Source organism: Falco naumanni, chromosome 5, assembly GCF_017639655.2.
Source record: "Falco naumanni isolate bFalNau1 chromosome 5, bFalNau1.pat, whole genome shotgun sequence".
In the NCBI taxonomy this organism is placed as follows: domain Eukaryota; kingdom Metazoa; phylum Chordata; class Aves; order Falconiformes; family Falconidae; genus Falco; species Falco naumanni.
The window spans coordinates 47044308-47064589 of record NC_054058.1 but is presented as its reverse complement, the minus strand read 5'-3'; the positions used below and the strand labels follow the sequence as shown (position 1 = coordinate 47064589).

The window sequence follows — 20282 nt, the reverse complement described above, 5'->3', positions numbered from 1 at the left end:
CAATTTTTGACACTGTCATTGAGATCAGCATGTAGAAATGACAAATGGGAAATGCAGTTTGGAAGCTGTTGAGTCTATACTGGTTCTTCCAAATTCTTCCTTGATTTTGAGTTAGTTTATTTTTTTACTGCTGGTGATGGCTCTAGTATTTTTAGCTGGTGGGAAGTTGCAACATAAAATTTTATAGCAGACTTGTGTGTGTATATACACAAGTATAGTGAGTTGAATGTTTAAGGAAGCAATACTGTGAAACAAAAGAACAGTATAGATTAATCAGTATCAAAGTGAAAGTAGCATGATAAGAATATTTAGAAGCTATACACTTGAGAACAGAAAAAAATGGCTATTACCTTGTATGGGAATTTGTAGCTTCTCCCTGCTGTCCAATTAAGAGCGATTTGTGCTAACTTGAATGTGATTTTGGACTGTACATAAGGTAACATACAAATTCATAATAATAATATGTCTAGTTCACTCATTTCAAAATTTTTGCATTCTTCCTTGGAAAAACTAAAACTTTAGGATGTGTTTTTAATTGTATTCTAGAAATCTGCATATTTTCTTTAGACCAGATTAATCTTTTGGTGCATACAGGTTATTCTGTTTTTTAATAAATAAATGAAGTTAAAATACTGTAAAAGTAGATACTGTGCATTTTCTAAAATTTCAGTTCTGTAGGAAGATTCAGAATCATCCGTTTATGTATTTTACCTTCATGGAATTAGGTCTAAGTCCTTAGTGTGGTCTATTAAACTCAACCTTTTTTAGAAAGAGAAGATCACATTTCTTTTGTTTATAGTTTATGGATTATAGTTTCTTCTGCCATTGCATGTTTTTGATTGACAAAACCCCAAGCCTTACCTTGCAAAGACTGTTGGTTTTAGATAGATGGAAATTGGTTTTAGAATGTTTAATACTGAATATAAACCCATAGTTACCCAGCAAAGTAAAAATACTGCTGTATGACTCTGAATGTATCAGAGATTTCAGGTGAGTCCTAGCAATATAAACTGTCAAATCCCAAAACGTACATAAGTCAGATAGTGTTTTCAGACAGTGTTGGCCAAACTTCTGCTGAAGTCAGAGAGAACTTCAAGATGTGGACTAAGGTATTGCAGCTTTTGAAAAAGTCGTAATGGTTGCTGGCTGCTATGACCCCTTACCCTCACAGCAGGGTAAGTAACAGTTACTGACGTCACATTTATAGCTCATTATATTAAAGTAAACTGAAATATATCATGGGGTATTACATGATAAGTCATGATGGTCCAGGACCTGGTGTCCAAGCCATCATACTGATCCTGATGCAATGGTAGCACTGTCAGCAAAAGAATCGGACAGAGACCTGGTGGATGTAATTTCATTAGTCACGACAAATAAATGGCTTTATACTCTGTTTCAGATTTGAAACTTGGTATTCAAAATGAATGTGGGGTTCAATCTTTTGACACAAGGGCCTTCCCACTTAGGGGAAGTTCTTGTTCTTTGAAAACTTTTGGGGTTTTAACTTTTCACACTTTACCTTAAGATGAACTTGAGAGATTTCAAAGTTTTTCAGGGAAAGTGGGAACATAAGATTTAATGACCCTACTAATAATTTGTGGCTGGGATACTTGTTGGACACCAGTGTTCAAGTCCCCGCTCGATCATTGTATGTGTTGAATTCCCTCCTCCTTGGTTATTCTGGGGTAGTTCTGTTTCCTTTTCAAACTATTCTGCTTTATATAAGTAATTAAATCATATCTGGGCCAGGCACTTGAATCTCAGTCTCCCTAAGTAATTTTACTTATCCCAGTAATGTTACTGGGCTAAGGACTCTGTCTTCTCCTCTCTGAAATTTATTTCTACAAAATGACAAAGTTCTGACAGAATGCTAAAAAAGACTCACCCTAGAGAAGTGTGATGGGTCAGGGCATTCTTGAAGGGCGAAGGACACCTAGGTTCTATTTTGTAGCTTGAATCTTGCCACAGACTCTTTCCAATAGTTGCTGCATATTGTTATCTATAGCTGTCGTTTGCGGTGGGGGTTTTTTTGCTGGTTTTCCCCCACTTCAATTTCTGTTTCCTTCGATTTGTGTCCCTTTCAAACTACTCTGTATCGCTAGCCTTCATTAGACCATCTACTGCAAGACCAGCTATGATTACATAAGTCTCTCAAGCCTTATTTGTAGTAAAAAGTTTCTATCGGGACTCACTTTTCTGAAACTTACTGTGTAACAAATGTCTTTCTGTAGTGGAACTGTTCTTTCTTGGGGTTTTTTTTCATGTTATTTGACCTTGTCAGGAGTAAGCAAAGTCCAGTTTAAAGTCTCCCTCAAAGCTTAGATTTGATGACTCCAGTATCTCCATGATATCTTTTAAAGACAATTGGGAGTTTCTTTTGACCTGGATATTTTCACTCTCACTTGCCACGTTTTTCTCTCAATAGGCAATTAAATGCTGTTCCATCAGGGCTGGGAGAACAATTGCCTTGGGATTTACCTTCTGTCTTAATTTTTTGTCAAGGGCTGCTTTTTAGACATAACTTAGGCTGCATTGAGCTCCCCCCAGCACCCCACACCCACCCACCCACCCCCCACCATTTTTTTGAACCAGACCAGTAAGAGCCAGTGTTTCCATATTTAGCAAAATGCCTATAAACTTGCCCACACTGGATCATAGATGCTATAAGTTAATAACTAACAAAGCCTGACTGTGTCAAACTGTGAGAAGACAAATGGAGAGATAAGACAGCATTTACTTTCTGACAGACTTGGTAAGATGATCATACAACACAGCTGTTCTTTACATTTAACTTCTGAAGTACAGGAGACTGCTTAAAAATCAGGGATGCAATATACCAGCTTATACTAACCTTTCATTTAATGTATGATAAGGCACACTGGAAATACTGAAAGGAATATAATAAGGATTAAAATAATAAAAGTCACTTTTTTCCTCACTGCTTTCACGAACCTGGATGTAAGAAATGAAAATAGAAGCACTTATGCCCTAGAAGATAGTGTATCTCTAACTAGATCATCATTAAATTTTCTTCCATCTTTGAGATAATGCTTTAAAGAAGAAAAACTGCGACTTAAGCCTTACTGCAAGAACTGTGTTCGTAAAGCTACCCTCTTGTCTTCCTGCATCTGGAACTCAACAATGATGGGGGCGAGTATTTCTCTGCCTTTAGTGCCTGGAAGGTTTGTCTTGAGGCACATGCCCATGGCCTGGACAGAAAAATTCTAGAAATGATTTCTTGGCCAGGTGAACCTGTTGAAAGAAACAGATTCAGAGAATTGATCAGAATATTATTGATGGGTATTTGTAAGAAGTAAGAATCATTAAAATTAATAGTCTTTTGGCTATGTTTACTATCTATTTCATTCTTAGAAGTGGTTGGTCTTCATTTTTTTAGCTGTTTCGCTTGAAGTACAGGTTTTTTTCTGTTACTCAGAGTAAAAATTTTGGTAATATGTATGTTCATGTGAAAATTTAATAAAGTAAGCTTTCTGACAATTTTTAGATTTACTTCCTGTTTTCCAGGGATATAGTTCTGAAATTACTTCAGTATGAAGCCTCAACTAACGTGGCAGATAATAAAGGTTATTTTCCTATTCACTTGGCTGCTTGGAGAGGAGATGTAGACATTGTGAAGATTCTCATCCATCATGGGCCATCACACTCCAGAGTGAATGAACAGGTGAAGTGATAAAAAAATTTGTGTACATCATCAGAAAAGAGCAACACATATTCTTTAGGTCTGGCAAATTTGTAGCCAAGTTAAAAAAAAAAATAAATCTGTTTTCCATTGTTTCAGTAACTTCTTCTCCAGGACTGATAAAATCTTCCAATATAAGCATACCAGATATCTTTCTTCTGGATGGCCACTGACCTAAAGGATATTAGATTTTAAAAGTACAAAAAAGCCTTCTGCTTGTTTCTGAAAAATCATATGAAGGCATATTCTAACTATGCATCTTATATATATTGATGTAAATTTGCATAAGCTGTGTATTTTTTTACTTTATTTGATAATAAATTCCTGAAAAACTTTGAGATAAAAGTAATATTCTTAGTATATTTTGAGTGTACTGTAAGTGAACTGATATACAGAGATAAATGGCAATCCAGATGGACTGCATGTATGCATATGCAGCATAAAGGACACAAAAATACTAGGAAAAAATTATGAAAGTAATACAGTGGGTAAGGGCAGGATAAATATGTTGCATTCTGTTGTCAAACATATGGTACACCTTCTGTTTTCATTCTGTATATTCTTATATGGTCCGTTTATAGGGTTAGTGATATAGCAATAGAAAGAAAGAAGACAGTTAAAAACTGACACCATCTATAGTCAGTTGAACTGCTTGAGGACTGGAAGTAAGCTGTGAAATATGAGTAGTAACCATAAGCTATTGAGTTTGCTAGATTAACCAGGATATTACTGGAATGTAAAGGTGGGAGTCTGCTCCAGATTCAGATCTAAATTGTAGTGTCAACGTTGCCTGTATACGCATCATTTTATTTCACAGAGGTCTAGTCAGTGTAATCCCAGAAACCAGCAGGGTTATTCAGGTGACCAAAAGTAAAGCAGGATTTATTGGACTAAACACAGAAATCCAGTACCTTCTAAGACCTTGCAGTAACAGAGACATGTGTGGGCTGGAAGGTATGAAGGAGGATACTCAGAATTTCCATGTCCTTGTGGAGTGGCTGATGGACTCCAGATAGGGTACCCTACAGCACCTCAAATAGAAAAGTACAATCCAACAAATGAATTGCGCTCTTACTGTCTATATTAGTGTGGCTGGAAGGCAAACTGTGAGAAAATAAGAAATGTTAGACCTAAATTGCATACACTCAACCAGTGTGGGATGCCATTCCTTGAATAATCTATTTGATATTTGAGGTTATACACTTAGCCATTGGAATCCATACAGTAACTATGATATGAATATCAAGTATTAGTGCAGGAAACATAGGAAAATAAAGTAATAAAATACACCCATGTGACAGTCTTCTGGGAAATCCTATAATACTCTGACTCATTAAAAAAAATGCAAACCACAAAATTTCTTGTTCAATGTAAAACGTGGTTTGCGTTGCAGATTAGGAATTTCTCTGAGTTTCTCATTCTTATCAGCTGCTGCATGTAGGATGAAACCAGTTGCATTGTAGTTTAACTTTTGTCAAGGAGAAGGTTTTTTCCAGTTTTGTTTCTGCAACAAAGCAACTTTCTGATTGTATGTTATCCATTTGTGTGAAGAGATTCTTTATATTCTACTGATAGAAAACTGGAAGCTATGCAGAAACTTCAGAGAGGGAAATAGTGAAAAATTTCAGTAAGATCAGAAAGAGAAATGTAAATTTAAACCTACTTCTCTCCAAACCCATGTATACATCCAGACTTCAAGAATATTCTCGAGCTACATTAGGTGTGCTATCCAGTCTCTGGTTTGACTGCTGGAGCAAATAAGCAGGGATACCTCTGATTCTATACCCCACTCACTCAAACCCAGTCTTGTCGTTAACTTTTCTGCTATTTAAGCATTTTGCCCAAAAATTTTATAATGAAAAATATGTGAGGAATCCCCACAAGAAATGTTTGACTTTAAGTCCTTTAAGGGAATCTTGCTCATATTAAACTTTGAAGTTAAACTGAAGCATACACATTTCTTCTGACCTTGTAAATCCCTTAATGTTCCATTCTAGACAGTAGCCAAACTTAGTTTTCAAATTTATCCATTTATATATTTATTACTTTTAGTAAGTGGACCACTTTGCTGGCACTGACTTTCCCCTGCTAATTAGCACTAGAAGAATAATATCCATATCATGGAATGAGGGAAACACCATGTTGTTTTAAAGCCATCTCCACCCACGTTTCTTCAAATAACACCAGAGTGGTATCCTCACCCTAATAACTATTGTACATTCTTATGAGCCTGTAGGCTTCTGAGGCTTTTGCTTATTTGCTGATATGCTCTATAAGGCAGGTGGTTCTTCATAGCTCTGATAGCTTCTTCCAGATTTGTGGAGCTGAAGCTCTAACTTATAAGAAATCCTGGGTAATTTTTCTTCCTTGTTTTTGCTTCTGAGAGCTGGAGAGAAGGATAGCCATTTTCCCTGACACTTTTTCACCACAGCAACTAATATACTTGTCAGACCTTTTTTTCCTTTTTTTTTTTTTTTTTTTTTGTTTAAGGATCACATTAAGAATGTATATACTTTCAGTTTAAGAAAATAATTTTGTTCATTATTTAAAGATTGTTGCAGCTAATTTGTAATACACCTTTGCTTTTAATCTATTTTATTAAAATTCTATTTAAACCAAATGCTTCTGAAACTTTAAGTGAAAGTAGTGAGCAACACAACAAAGAAGTAAGCTCATGATGCATAAATATATATTACATGACTTAATGGATTTAATATGGTATACTGTAAATTAATTGAACTGCTTTCTACACATTTAAAATGCAGTTAACTAGCACTGTAGGAACATATCCAGCCATATCCAGCATCTAAAGCTCTGAATGCCCCCTACTGTTCCTATTACATAAAATTGAAAAAAAATAGTAAAGAAGCAAACAGTTAAGTGACAATTATTTTATCGGGCTGGTGGAATGTAGAGTGGCAACTCTACACACAGTAAGTGCTTACAGCATAACAATTATGTAAGAATAATTCTATAATTGTTTAATGCAGGAGTCTGACAAGCATGATGTATGTTTTAAATTACAAAATATGGTGAAATTACAAAATGCGGTTTAACTTCATTGATGAAGACTTGAAAATATGTAAAGAATTTAATGAAGATCAAGTAGGTAGTATGAAATCAAGATTTGCTCATAAGTTAATACCAAATACAGTAAAAAGGTGTGCTGTTAACAGTCAAACTACTTACATACTACATGTAACTAAGTTACATACTTGCATAGTACATACATACTACATTACTACAAACTACTTATGTAAAGACATTGGGGTAGTACAAACATTTATTACAGCAACCCTCATTCTAAAATTCCGTAGTTGATATGATATCCTAATCTATGAAAAATAAATAACAGCCACATAGAGGTCAAGATGTAGTTGTTGGTACTAGTGCAGGAAATTGCATGCAATAAAGGTGAATGAGATAATTTCAAGTTCAAAACAAACTTTAAAATATATATGTTCAGAATATACATTATAGTATAATAGTGAAAAATTTACAGCAAAAAATGTGGACACTTCTGAAATTTCTCAGTGGTAGTCTCTGTTTTGCAGTGCTGCCTGTTTTTCTTTATGCATGTGGCACATCTTTCTTTACATTTATATATTTAATATATTGTAAAATTTGCCTGTGCATAAAATTGTAGTTGTCATAAAACCACTCACATTTCTTTAATGCTTTCTGACTCCTTCTGAAATGTGAGGGAAAAGAGTACAGGATGCATTCATAATATGTAAATACCCAACATCTAACATATTTACTGACTTCCCCAAATCATCAAAATGATGCACAGACATTATATGCTTCTCTCAGTGACGCCTCAGGGACTTCCAGAAGTACGATTCAGCTACAAAGTAGCCTGCAGAAACAATACTTTTCAAGTTCTGCCTTTAATGTTCCCCCCTTCCCTTAAATTGGAGACTCTGTGGATGGATTTCAGAATTTCCCTTGCAGTTCTTACTATATTCATTTTAGAAGAAAAAAAATGTGAAGAAGCAATCTTTGAGCCATTTGCAGATATAAATTTGAAGAAAACATTTATTCAAAGTAGTCAACAAAATTACCGAGTTGCTTTTTTATTAGGTTTCCACATAAGTAAAGGTGAATTTCAATGGGAAGTCAGTAGATTTGATTTTGATTCACACTGGGTAATTTTGAGGAGAAATTTTCCCAATACCTTTTACAAAAATTGTCTTTTTGAAGAAAATACTGCTATCTAAATCCCTGTATTCTCTAAATCAAGGGATAATGGCATCTTTATTTGTCATCATACTGTTCTTATATATTAAAGATATCAATGAGATATATCAATGAGATGAGAATAGCATCATGGAATAGTTTGGGTCAGAAGGGGCCTTCAAAGATCATCTATTCCAACTCCCATTCCATGGACAGGGATATCTTTCACTATATCAGGTTGCTCAAAGCCTCATCCAACCTGGCCTTGAACACTGTAGGGCATCTACAACTTCTCTAGGCAACCTGTTCCAGAGTCTCGCCATCTTCATCATAAAAAAATGTTGTCCTTATATCCAATCTAATTCTACCCTCCTTCAGTTTAAAACCATTGCCCCTTGTCCTGTCACTACAGGCCCTGGTAAAAGTCTCTCTCCATCTTTCTTACAAGCCCCCTTTATGTATTGAAAGGCTGCAATAAGGTCTCCCTGGACCCTTCTCTTCTCCAGGCTGAACAGCCCCAACTTTGTCAGTCTTTCTTTATAGAAAAGGTGTTCCAGCCCTCTGGCTATTTTCATGGCTGTCTCTGGACCTGCTCCAACAGCTCCATGGCTTTCTTGTATTGGGGGCACCAGAGCGGGATGCAGTACTACCTCAGGCTGTTGCCCACGATTTTTTTTTAGGCAGCCCAGGACAGGATTTGATTTCTGGGCTCAAGCACATATTGCCAGCTTGTGTCCAATTTTTCATCCACCAGTATCCCCAAATCCTCCTCTGCAGGGCTGCTTCCAATCGTTTCACTGCCAAGTCTGTACTGATATTGGGCATTGCTCTGACCCAGGTGCAGTATTGCTCTTGGCCTTGTTCAGCTTCATGAGGTTCATATGGGCCCATTTCTCAAACATGTCAAGGTCCTTCTGGGTGGCATTCCTTCCCTATAGAGAATCAACTGCACCACTCAGCTTGGTGTCATCCACAAACTTGCTGAGGGTACACTCAATTCCACTATCTGTGTCATTGGTGATCCTATCAAATATTATTGGTCCCAGTATACAGACCCTAGGGGGACACCACTCGTTACTGGAATGTTCATTAGGGATTAGAATACAGAGGCTTAAACGGCACTGAGAGGAAAAAAATTGAAATGAAGCAGGGTAACATGCAGTAAAGAATTTCACCTCAGTATCCATTTGTTGTAGACTTAAAGAGAAACATAAAGAAACATAGTAATTCTATAGGGAGAAGGAAATGTCTAACTATGGTATATATTTCTCCTCTTACAACTGATATTTCCAGTTTAAGTAAAATACTTTTATTTTTATTACATTTCTATTGCAAATAATTGTAAACTACTTGTAGCTCTTAAAATAGTTCTATAAACTGGTTTGGTTCTGCACATATTCTCTGGTATTATTAACTATATAATTTCAGCGTTCATACTACAGTGGGTGATACCCATATTTTTATACCCTTTGGAGCCATGTTCAGAATTTCATTCAGATTCCACTGAAAAAGATCACGTCTCCCCAAATGACTTTTAGTATTTGTTTGGTCTCATTAACGTTGCTTGGAAACATTTGTGCAAATGCAGTCCCTTTTCAAAACTACAGTTAAATCCATTCTTATTTCTGTGGTAAAAATCATCAGGGGTCTGCGTGTTAAATATTCCTAGACTTTTGGCGGACAACTTTAGGCATTGGTGGAATATTATTTTGTGACAGGACAAGACCTCATGAAAGAATAAATTCAATTAGGAGTAGTAGGCCTTTAAAAAACTCAACAAAGTTAGCGAAACACATCCAGTTACACGATATAGATCAGGGGTCCTCAAACTTTTTAACCAGGGGGCAGTGGCAGGCAGTCATCTGCGGCTGCTTGGTTTCCCCCCCAACCCCTGGCGGGGGGGGGCGAGGAGGTTCTGTAAATACCGGGGGCTGGATTGAGGACCCTGGGGGGCCGTATCTGGTCCGCGGGCCGTAGTTTGAGGACCCCTGATATGGAGGTTCTTTTAGATCCCTAATAAGTATGACCTCTCAGGTTTCTAAATTTTTGAATGTAAGCAAAGTTGTGAATAACTTTTAATCAGAGTACAATTACAGTTGTAGCAGAAAAAAAAAAAGAAAATATTTAGTCTTGTCTTGAATGCTTTGATATTTAAATCAGTTTTGAAAATATATCTGGAAAATAAATCTGGAATTTAGGGATGCCTAAATTGTAATGCTTGGTTTTGTGTTTAATAGAATATTTTGTAAGGAAATTTATAGGCTTTTTATTTCTTTCATGACTTTCAAATTAGACAGGTTCATTGATGACGTGTGATAAGAAGGATGTCGTTAGGTTTTTTACCACAGAAACTGTAACAATCTGTGCACCATATAAAGATCCATTTCCTTCCTCAAAAAGAATGAACAATAAGATCACAATTACATCTCCAAGAGTTCTTCTCGTTCTTGGCTGTGTTTCTGTTGTAACGTTGTTCAGCCTTTGCCCTAGACATCCAGGAAAGGACTTTAATTCCCACTGTAATTAAATACAAGCACATACTACTTGCTGAATCAGTCCGGCAAACTTCCGTATTTTTTTCAGAATTATTAATTTATATTGGTGGAACTTCTCAGGAAACTGCTTTCCTGTTTTAATAGGTGAAGTAAGACCATCCTGAGATCATTCCTTTCTCTGTCTTGAATATATTGTTTCTTTTTTGTCTATTTCATTCTTTAGTCGTTAGCACCTTAGTGTATCTTTTAAATCTCTTTAGCTGACTGTTCTTGAGTATATTGAGCTTATAGACTTTTTCAGACTCTCCCATTACTCCATTCTTCTTTAACTTAAACTATTTCATAACTGAGGCAATAGCACAAAGCTTTTCATAAAAAAAACACCAAAGTCTTGTTCAGTTACTTAACATTGGGATCATATGAGAAATAAATGGCTCAGTGATTTAGAAAGCCTCCCTTTTCAAGTTCATCATGAAAATGCTTAGATAATAAGGGAGTTGAGCATTCTTTGGAAGGGTCTGTTGTAAAATCACTACTTGAGAGTCTTTATTGCTTGTACAGTACTTGCATGGACTTTAGAAGCTTTAAAATTTCCTTGGCAAAACTGAAGTACTACACAACTATGCAGTAAGAGTCCTAAATATACCCACTGTTTAATAGTGGCAACACAAGGACCTATATGATATTCATGAGAGCCATTTATTCTCTTGATATCTCCTGTACCTCTTTACTATCAGACTGCCAAGCTATAATAATTTTCTCTGTAATGTGTCTGGCAATCTGTCCTCTGATGAGTAGGTCTTAAGATACATTCTACATTTTGTGGTGGCATGCATTCTTAGAAGGTAAATTATGTAGTACAGCCTGTGGTATTGACCAGATGCAGTGCTGTGAAGGCACAATTCAGTTCGCAGCAACAAAAGTCTGAGTTCTGGCTGTATGTGGAAGAGAACAGATTCAGAGAAAGTCTAGAAAATGACAGGACCATGCCCATGGAGAGACCCATGTAACAAATAATGAAGAAAATTACAAAACGTTAAAGACTGAATCATGATGCCTTCCTCATTTCTGAAAGAGGTTCATTGGGCCATATAAGTAACTGCTTGGTTAAAATATTATTAATTATGAATATTAGAAACTTATGTTTTACACTGGTTTTGCATAATATTGGTCTACTCCTTTTGTCCTACGTTTTGTATGTCTGGGTTCTGATTTCTAGATCTTTCTTGACTCCTTCAGTCTTGGGGTCTATCTTGTAGTTTCTAACATGAACAAAGTATCTGAAATTTCTGAAAGCATTCCATTCTTTTTCTTCAGCACTATATGCATTATTTAGCCCTTGGATAAAACCTCGGTAAAACCTTTTCCTACCAAGGTGATTTATTTTGTGTAAGTAGTACTAAATTGTCAAAGCGGATAAATTCAGAGGACAGTTAAATTTTAATTCTCTATTGGAAAGTTAAAAATCATTCTGTCTTTTATACCTGAATTGAGTTGATTAATTTACATTTCAAAGAGAGAAGGATGTTGTATTAAGTTTTAATTATAGTATCTCTCGGGTCTGATAACAAAATATATACAATGCCAGTTCTGACTGCTTCTGACTGCATGTGTGTAGGTAATTTAATCATCATGTTTGTCCAGGTTGGATTCTGTTTTATTTCAGTGATATCTGCTTCTTTTTAACTTTGAATCTGTTTGATTTGTCATTAACTGAAATGTATCTTTAGTTTGGCAAATGCATAGAAACGAACAATCCAAAAATGTTTAACAACTTTCATCTGAAAATCATAACGTCTGCTTCAGATTTACAGATGCTTTTATGCACCGTGCTCTTTTAAAATATACTTTTCTTTAAATATGCCATTGCATGAAAATTCAGGTGGATATTCTTTATTTAGAGAGAGCAAATTTCAGTTTGCTGCACGGCAGTAGTGATTTGGACTGGTTGCTTTCTATGTGTCTATATATCTGTGGCTGAAATTTTGTCCAGTCACCGCACTTTGAGAAAAAAGCTGTAGCCAATTTTATGTCTCTCTGAAAATTTAATCAGAATATTTTTGAACTACAATATTACCGTTGGCACAAGATTCCATATACTTTATGTAATATCCAGAAATGCTTGAAAAGGATTCAAACATAAGCAGATATTGGATTGATAGATGTTTGACAAATGTATAGTAAATGTGTATTTTGCTATTTACCTTACAGAATGTGGACATACTTACACATCTAATTTCTTTGTGTAACTATTTCCATTGGATATGTAAATACAGTAACTGTAGGCAAAAATCACCATAATTGGCCATTTGATGTGCAATTACCTGATTTTCATACTTAATTGTGGTAATTTTACATAGAATTAGGCTGCAATTGCCTGTTCATCTATGCAGTTCTGTCCATGAAATACTGAACAGCTAAAAATAAATTCTAATAAACTATGCTTGTGATTTTGGGTATACCACTGTACATAAAAAAATTGTTTTGCCCAGTCCTGTATAAAGGATACTTTAGAAGTCACTAGAGCACAAAAAGCGTTATCTCGAGTAGTTGATAGAACATTGCAGCCATGTAGTATTGCAATAGTACATATTTTAACCTGAATTTATGGTCTGTGCAATAGAGAAAGACCATGTGGTGGTCTGAACAATGATTCAAAATAGTCATCAAGCCATGTCTGCCAATGGAAACTTCTCACTTTCTACCTGGCTCTTCTCCAGCTTCTGTCTTGCAGTTTAGCAGGAAACAGATTCCAATCTCTGGGATCTTGTGTGGTGTTGTAGACACCTGAAGAGCTTATCTGCAACATCAATTTGTCTCAATGTATTGATCTGTCTCTTCTGTCTCACAGGTTCAACTGAGCCATTTTAAATTACGAGATGAAATCAAAATGACAGCAATGTTGTTAAAACCACAAACCCAAGAATTAAGTTCTGGATTATAGAATTAGAATCATTGTTACCAAAAAGAAAAAAAAGTTTTTCCCCTTTCCACCTTTCTAGATATTACTGTGCAACATGCATTTTCTTAACTTAGGTAGCTTTTGAGTAAGAGGCCAAAGTCTCATTTCTCTGATTCTTTCACCCTTTCTGTCTTTTGAAAGACAAATCCTTTGTCTATTTTTAGTTCTATGTCCCCAGAATTTTCTTCAGTTGTTTCCTTGAGAAATACAGCCTATGGATTCAGATTTATTTCTTCTCCTTTCTTTAGAATTATATTTCTACCTTTCTTTAGTATTTTTTCTGCATTTACATTGATTTTTTATTTATTTAAATGACACATTAGATTTTTAGCTTTCTACTCTTTCAACATTTTCAACACTGTGACAACATTTTATAAATCATATGTCAGAAGAGGGATTCAGTGTGCATACTTTTAAAATTTATAGTGTCTAGCCTATTTTAAGGCTATTTTAAAGCTTCTTAGAGACTGCGTAAGATATATTAATAATATAGATGACATATAGAAATCAGAGAGCTCTATAAATTATTTCCTTCCTCCCTGCCTGAACTTATTTCTATGTTTGGGATTGCAAGTATAGAGGCAAAACTGGAAGAAAACAATAAAAGAAGATACTGGTTATTCTCAATATTTATTTATTTATCTATCATTAGGGTTATTAAATAGTGTTTGGGGAGAGACTTGGGGGGCATTGCTTTATAAGGAAAAACTTATTAAATCCACAGCATAAAATACCCATATGCCTTAAAGTGCACATGTACATCTTCCTGGAGCCCTGAGAATATGTAGCTGCTTACGTGATATGCCAAGTCTCTCTAATATCTACAGTTGCTGTTTTGCCTACTTCTAACTTTTGGTTGTAGTCTTGATAGTAACTTCTGTGGTGATACAGGAAACTAGTCTTGTGCCTGATGCATTTCCATTACACAGTTTTTCTCTGTAATTTCACTACTCTAAAGAAACTGCTATGATTTAAAACCAGTTAAACTGAGAAAAGAGACTTAAACTACGTGTCAGAGTATTTCTAAGAGAAGGCCTCAACTATGATTTGAGGAACAGTTGAATTAAGGAGGGTTAAAGATTTCAGTATATCATGAGCCAACAGGGGTTTTGGGAGCATATTATTAAAAATGGATTGGGAACCATGTAGACACACAGGGACCTGATCTGCTTGAAAGCCACAAAGCTGAAGTATTAGTTAGTATTTTGTATTTTTTTATTATTTTTATTATTAAAGAATTAATTAATAGTATAATTTTAATGGCATCATCTGAAGCATTTAACATACATTACCATACATTGTATTGCAAACCCTGCCTGTGTAGTGATTTCATGGAGACAAAATATAGAAGCCGAGTAGTTCTCTTGTGTGATCAAACATGAATTCCTGAAGCTTTTGTTTTGTTTTAACAGAACAATGAAAATGAAACAGCACTGCATTGTGCGGCTCAATATGGTCATTCAGAAGTAGTTGCTGTTCTGTTAGAAGAGCTAACAGACCCTACAATAAGGAACAACAAACTAGAAACACCTCTGGATCTTGCAGCACTTTATGGACGTCTGCGTGTTGTAAAAATGATCATCAAAGCATATCCAAACCTGATGAATTGTAATACAAGAAAACACACTCCTTTGCATCTTGCTGCACGTAATGGTCACAAAGCTGTTGTACAGGTGCTTCTGGAGGCTGGAATGGATGTCAGCTGCCAAGTTAGTGTGTAATTTCTTTCTTCCCTTCACTAGATATCATTCAAATGAAATAGCTTCCATTTTTTCTTGTAAAATACACTTGCATTTACTTTGTTAGAAATGCTGTAAGGTGGTATATAATACAGATTTCTTTTTTACAATCCAAATTATGTTTTCAAAGGGATAACTCAAGAAAAATGTGTCTTCAAAGCTGAGTGTATGTTATAATGGTGTCTTGAGAAATGTATATACAAAAATCATATTAAGTATTCATGTAGATGTATATATATATTTTTTTTTTTACATTGGCTTTAATGATACTAAGCCGACTTTGCTGAAGCTGTGGTCCTTAATGGTCATAGCAAACTGAAACAATGTTTGACTGAAAACTCATTTTCCCAAGGTTATCCCATTCTAAACCCAAAGTTATTAAACAATAATTTTGAATTTCTGCTTTTCTAAACACTTGTGTAAATTTAAAAGAACACACTCTTGCAGCTACCAACTCCAACCTGTTAGCTGTTTGGTGCATCTAGTTCTATGCACAGTAAGTTATAATGGTGTAAAAGGGATAACTAAATAAAAGAGGCATAGATGGGAACAGTTACAAGGTACAGCAGTTGTAAATTTTAGCTCCAATTCTTTGTAGTGGAGAGCGTACAAGCCTTTTAATTACAGAGGACCTGATTCTGTTATGTGTAAAGTCTTGCCTCAGTCTTATGATTTTTCTTTATTTGATTGATGGCACTGTGAGTTTTGAAGTGTATTTTATCTTCAGATTTAAAGTAGCCTTCTTTCTGTCTAGGTATACGTAATATGATTTGAATTAAGGTTGTTCCAGCTTTATATCTATTTTGAGATAAACCAACCAACCAAACATAATTACATCTATTTTAGAGTCATCTCCAGGCATTCTTTACCAATAGGTGACTTAATTCTTGTGAACTTTGCCTAAACTTTGACTAAGTTTTATAACTATTTTAAGTTTTAGGTGCATTTAATAAAATGCCTTTATAGACATAATTCCATTCTATATAGCAAAATTACACCTGAATTCCATGCACTTTTGTTACTTCTGGATTCTTCCATCAAGGTCAAAGTTTTTCAACTTTTGAGAAAAAGAATGTGAAATGGGAAAGAAAGGATAGGTTAAAAAAACCCCACAACAACAGCCAAGCAAACCAAAAAATGTTAACATATTTTACAATTAAAAATGGATATTCTCAGATGCCTTGAAAATGAGGTAAAATTGTTTTGCTATTTTTACTAGGTCTAGTATACTTTGAGTTAACATTGTTACTTGCTTCAAACTTTCAAACTGAAACACTTTTTTTCCTCTGGTTTGCTATTTTGCTTCCAATTTAATTTGGTATTGATTTTTCTTTCTAGAAAGTGATATACTTGCAAAGGGTAATACAGGCAGCTCTTTTGTTTCAATTGTCCTTTACTGTTACTACATCTTCAGTATTTTAGAAAAGTTTAATGCTAAAGCAACACATAACACAACACTTGAATACATGTTTCTTAGTGTGTAATTTCTCTTCTACCTCTAGCAAATGAATGAGGAAAAAATAAGAAACTGATGGCTGAACTGATGCTTAAGAAATCAAGTAATTGAAGAAAAATAGTCTCTGTCATGGCAACTTACAGACTGAGGGTTACGTGAGGGTTGAATATTACACAATGCTTTTATGAAATGTGTTCCTCCTCTTATGTAATCTAGATAATTTTAGCACTGCTGTGAATTCTCCTAAGCCATTTCTATCTATAGTTTTGCTAAAAAGTTTTCACTGGTCTTTTAAAAATACAGCGGCTGCAAATTTTGTACAATCATCTTTTAAGAAATGAGAGATTTTTTTAGTTATGCTAATCTGTTTGCCATCTATGCTAAAATTCGAGGACATTTTTTCTCTTTTTTAAAAAAAATCTAATTTAAGTAATTTGTATTCTTATTTTCTCAATTATTCTTAGGCAAGGGGGATTTGATTTTATTTTATTTGAATTTGCACTGGGTAATCTTGTTTTTTCTATGTTTGTCCTACTTGCCATAAGGAAATATCATTTATTTATTTTCTCACCGGTATACATATTGTCCGTCAATATGTTTCCTTTCATTCAGCATCTTGGCATACTGGCAAGTTGGCTCTGTACATATTGTTAACTTATTACTTCTATAACCTCTGAAAAATTCTTTGTTGATGATTACTGGCAACTTAATAAACTGAGCAAAGCATACAATATCAGCCTGTTACTTAAAACTGAACTCAGCTCTTTTAATATTAATTAAATTGCTCTGCATCATTGATTGGGAAAGAGCAATATAAAAAGTTTAATCCCATGTGGTAAATAAAATTGTACACATTCATACATGTTAAATAAATTCAGCTTCTCAGCAGTAAAGAGCTCTCAGAATGTTGAGAGACAATTATATAAGTAGCCTATCAGCTATCACTCTGTAATTATAAATATTTATTTGTTTAAATGGGAAGTTTACTTTAGCCATGTTATCCTTCTCTTCTGTACTCCCTAAGCAGTTTTAATCATAGCAAATATTTGGACTAATAAACGACAGCATTTAATTTTTGATTGAATTAATCACACATTTTATTCATTTCCCAGGTCTATCCATTATTCTTCAATCTGACATTATTTAGAAGTGGGCAATACAAATCTGCTTCATCTCTTTATGCTTTGAAGTTTTCATTTAAATTGAAATATGAAAAATACACAGGTTTTGGTGAGTGATAGATTTTGGGCCCTCAGTAAAATAAGATACTGCACAGTTCAGTGTGTTTCATGTAAACAGTAGTTTTATAATTGTAAATACCTTAAAAACTTGGCCCCTTCTGCTCTACCAACTTTCAGCTGTCCCTATTTGCCTTCCCTGTCTGTTCCAATAACGATGGCAATTTCCATTGCTTATCACTGTAGTTCTGCAAAGAGCTATGCCCCTTCCTTTTTGCTGTCACTATGTATGGAGGATATTCTGTGAATCAATTTGCAAAGCTACCATTGCATCCTGCAGATTATGTCTGAAATCCGTATCAAAATGATAGTAAAATGCCTATGAATAAGGACTATACAAGTGACTTAATTATAAGCTCTTGCATATTTACATATTTTTAAAAAATCTCCAATTAATAAAACACTTGATACTTTTAAGTGAGCCTGCAAATTGTACACCAAGTTGATTTGTGTATCCTGGTGTTCCTATTTACAATGTCCTTCTGTCCTTGCTTGCTTTGTGTGTCCAGCTGTGACATTGTACCTGTATTTAGCTGTAAGCTACTTGGGGCAGGGACTGTTTTATTATATGCTTAGTGCAATTTGTGCTATAGCTCTGTATATTTCATATACAGAAACCTTATGCCAGGGAATCTATATGTTTGCTGCAAACTCAAGCAGACTTTACCTCACTGCGTTCATAAAAACATACTAATAGTTTTTGCATTAAATATCACTGTGGAAGAATTTCCAAATATAATGGTAGTATTCACTTTGCTAGGAAAATCTGATCCAAGGCAATGAAAGCTTCAGGAAGTAAAGCAGTGAATATTGTCTATAAATCTTAAATTTTCTTGCTGTAATATAGACAACAAGAGTATATTAGCGCATAGGTACACCATTATAAGTGAGAAAGATCTACGTAAAAACTCTAGCACATCTTAAATAACATATAGAAATTATTTGCAACTAAATTTTTTAATCCTTCCCATTTGTGTAATGTGCTCTATTGCACAAGAAAAAAAACCACCCAACATTATTTCTGTCTTCAAGTAGTAGGCCACATGTACATTTACAAAGAGTTACATTATCTACTTAGCCAGTCCTGTGAGTTTCTCTTGGCCCTATTCATCCTGAGGCTTAGCATTTTCCCTATGTTAAAATGGAGTTTCGTAACTGAACTCTCTGGTAACAAGGACATTTCTGCCTTCTGGACAGTTTTTGGGTCGAGGGATCTGATTCACTCGTTAGTTATTCACTATTACCGTGAAATCCTGCCTAGGGCTTTCAAGATTTATGTCAGCATTCATCTTTGTGACATCTCATGCAGGATTACACATCTGCATCTTACAAGTGTGCTTTCAATCTCCATATTCCCAGGCTGATTTTAGTACAGTTTCATGACGATATTTCCCTTATTGCTCAGAAAATCACCTATGTAGTGGACAGGTAATTCCACTGTTTATATGGCGTGCCTTTCAAATTCCTCTTTTGAACACACTGTTTGTAATATGTATCTAATTTCTGGGATACAGCATTCAATAGCATTGTCTGATAGCTTGGAGTTTGTAAAGCAGAGACTGCCCCAGAATTCAGGGCGGTGCAGAATGCCTGTAAAGCATTACAGGATCATGTTTGGATATGACAGGAAATATCAGGGTAGAATAGACAAAGTGAGAAAGTATAAAATGAAAAAAATTACTTTTGGCTTTGGATTCCTCTCCCAACGCTATGAATTATGTGTGTAGGTGGCTTAAGTTTCTCAACTCCCTTTATGCGTAGCAGAGCTTTGGTTCATTATTACAGAACTATCTTCTAGCTCTTAATTTGTCTCCAGATAGATTTGTTTGCCTTGGACATCTACAGGAAATTTCCTCTTCTTATGTTAGTTTTCATTCCATTTCTTATGAGATGTATGCTTTCATCAAAGAAAATATTACTTGCCTTTCCTCCAGTGGGGAATTCTGATCAATAGAAAGGACCGCTGCCAGTTCTGATAATTATCGTATCAGGATCTTTTCCATCCCCAAACTGAGTCTGAGAATAGATCCTCCTCCTTGTCATCAAAGCTGTTGATTCAGCATGCTGGAACATTAATCTTTCTGTCTTAAATCATGCCACAGCAATGGATTCTGGATGGCTGTTGTCACTAAAGTATGCCTATTTTTTTCCATTGGAAAGGTTCCTTATATTGATATTAATACAAAATGATCTCTACAATTTTAGTTAAGGTGCAGCTGGTTTCTGTATCTGCAGTTCATCCTCAGTAGGACTAAAAGTTAGTGCCGAGGCCTCCTATAACATTTGAACTTCTGTGTATTTCACTGTTGGTGTATACATCACTAATTGTTATCCCTGGCAGAATCACAGAATGGTTGAGGTTGAAAGGGAACTCTGGGGTTCATCTTGTTCAACCCCAATGTCCAACCAGGTCACCTAGACAGGTTATCCAGGACCATGTTCAGTTAAGATTTTTAATATCTCTAGGGATTGAGGCTTTATAACCTTCCTGGGCAATCTGTATCAGAGCT

At 35.1% G+C, this 20282-nt stretch overlaps 1 protein-coding gene across 7 annotated transcripts in view; it reads left to right on the top strand.

Annotated features, from left to right (window-relative positions):
- ANKS1B (ankyrin repeat and sterile alpha motif domain containing 1B) overlaps positions 1-20282 on the top strand; it is a 441782-nt gene that overhangs the window by 50329 nt on the left and 371171 nt on the right. For all 7 annotated transcript variants that reach the window (XM_040595970.1, XM_040595966.1, XM_040595969.1 and 4 more), the window contains exons 3-4: positions 3529-3685; positions 14752-15048. In XM_040595970.1, coding sequence (XP_040451904.1) covers positions 3529-3685; positions 14752-15048 — 454 coding nt within the window. The remainder of the gene's footprint in view (positions 1-3528; positions 3686-14751; positions 15049-20282) is intronic.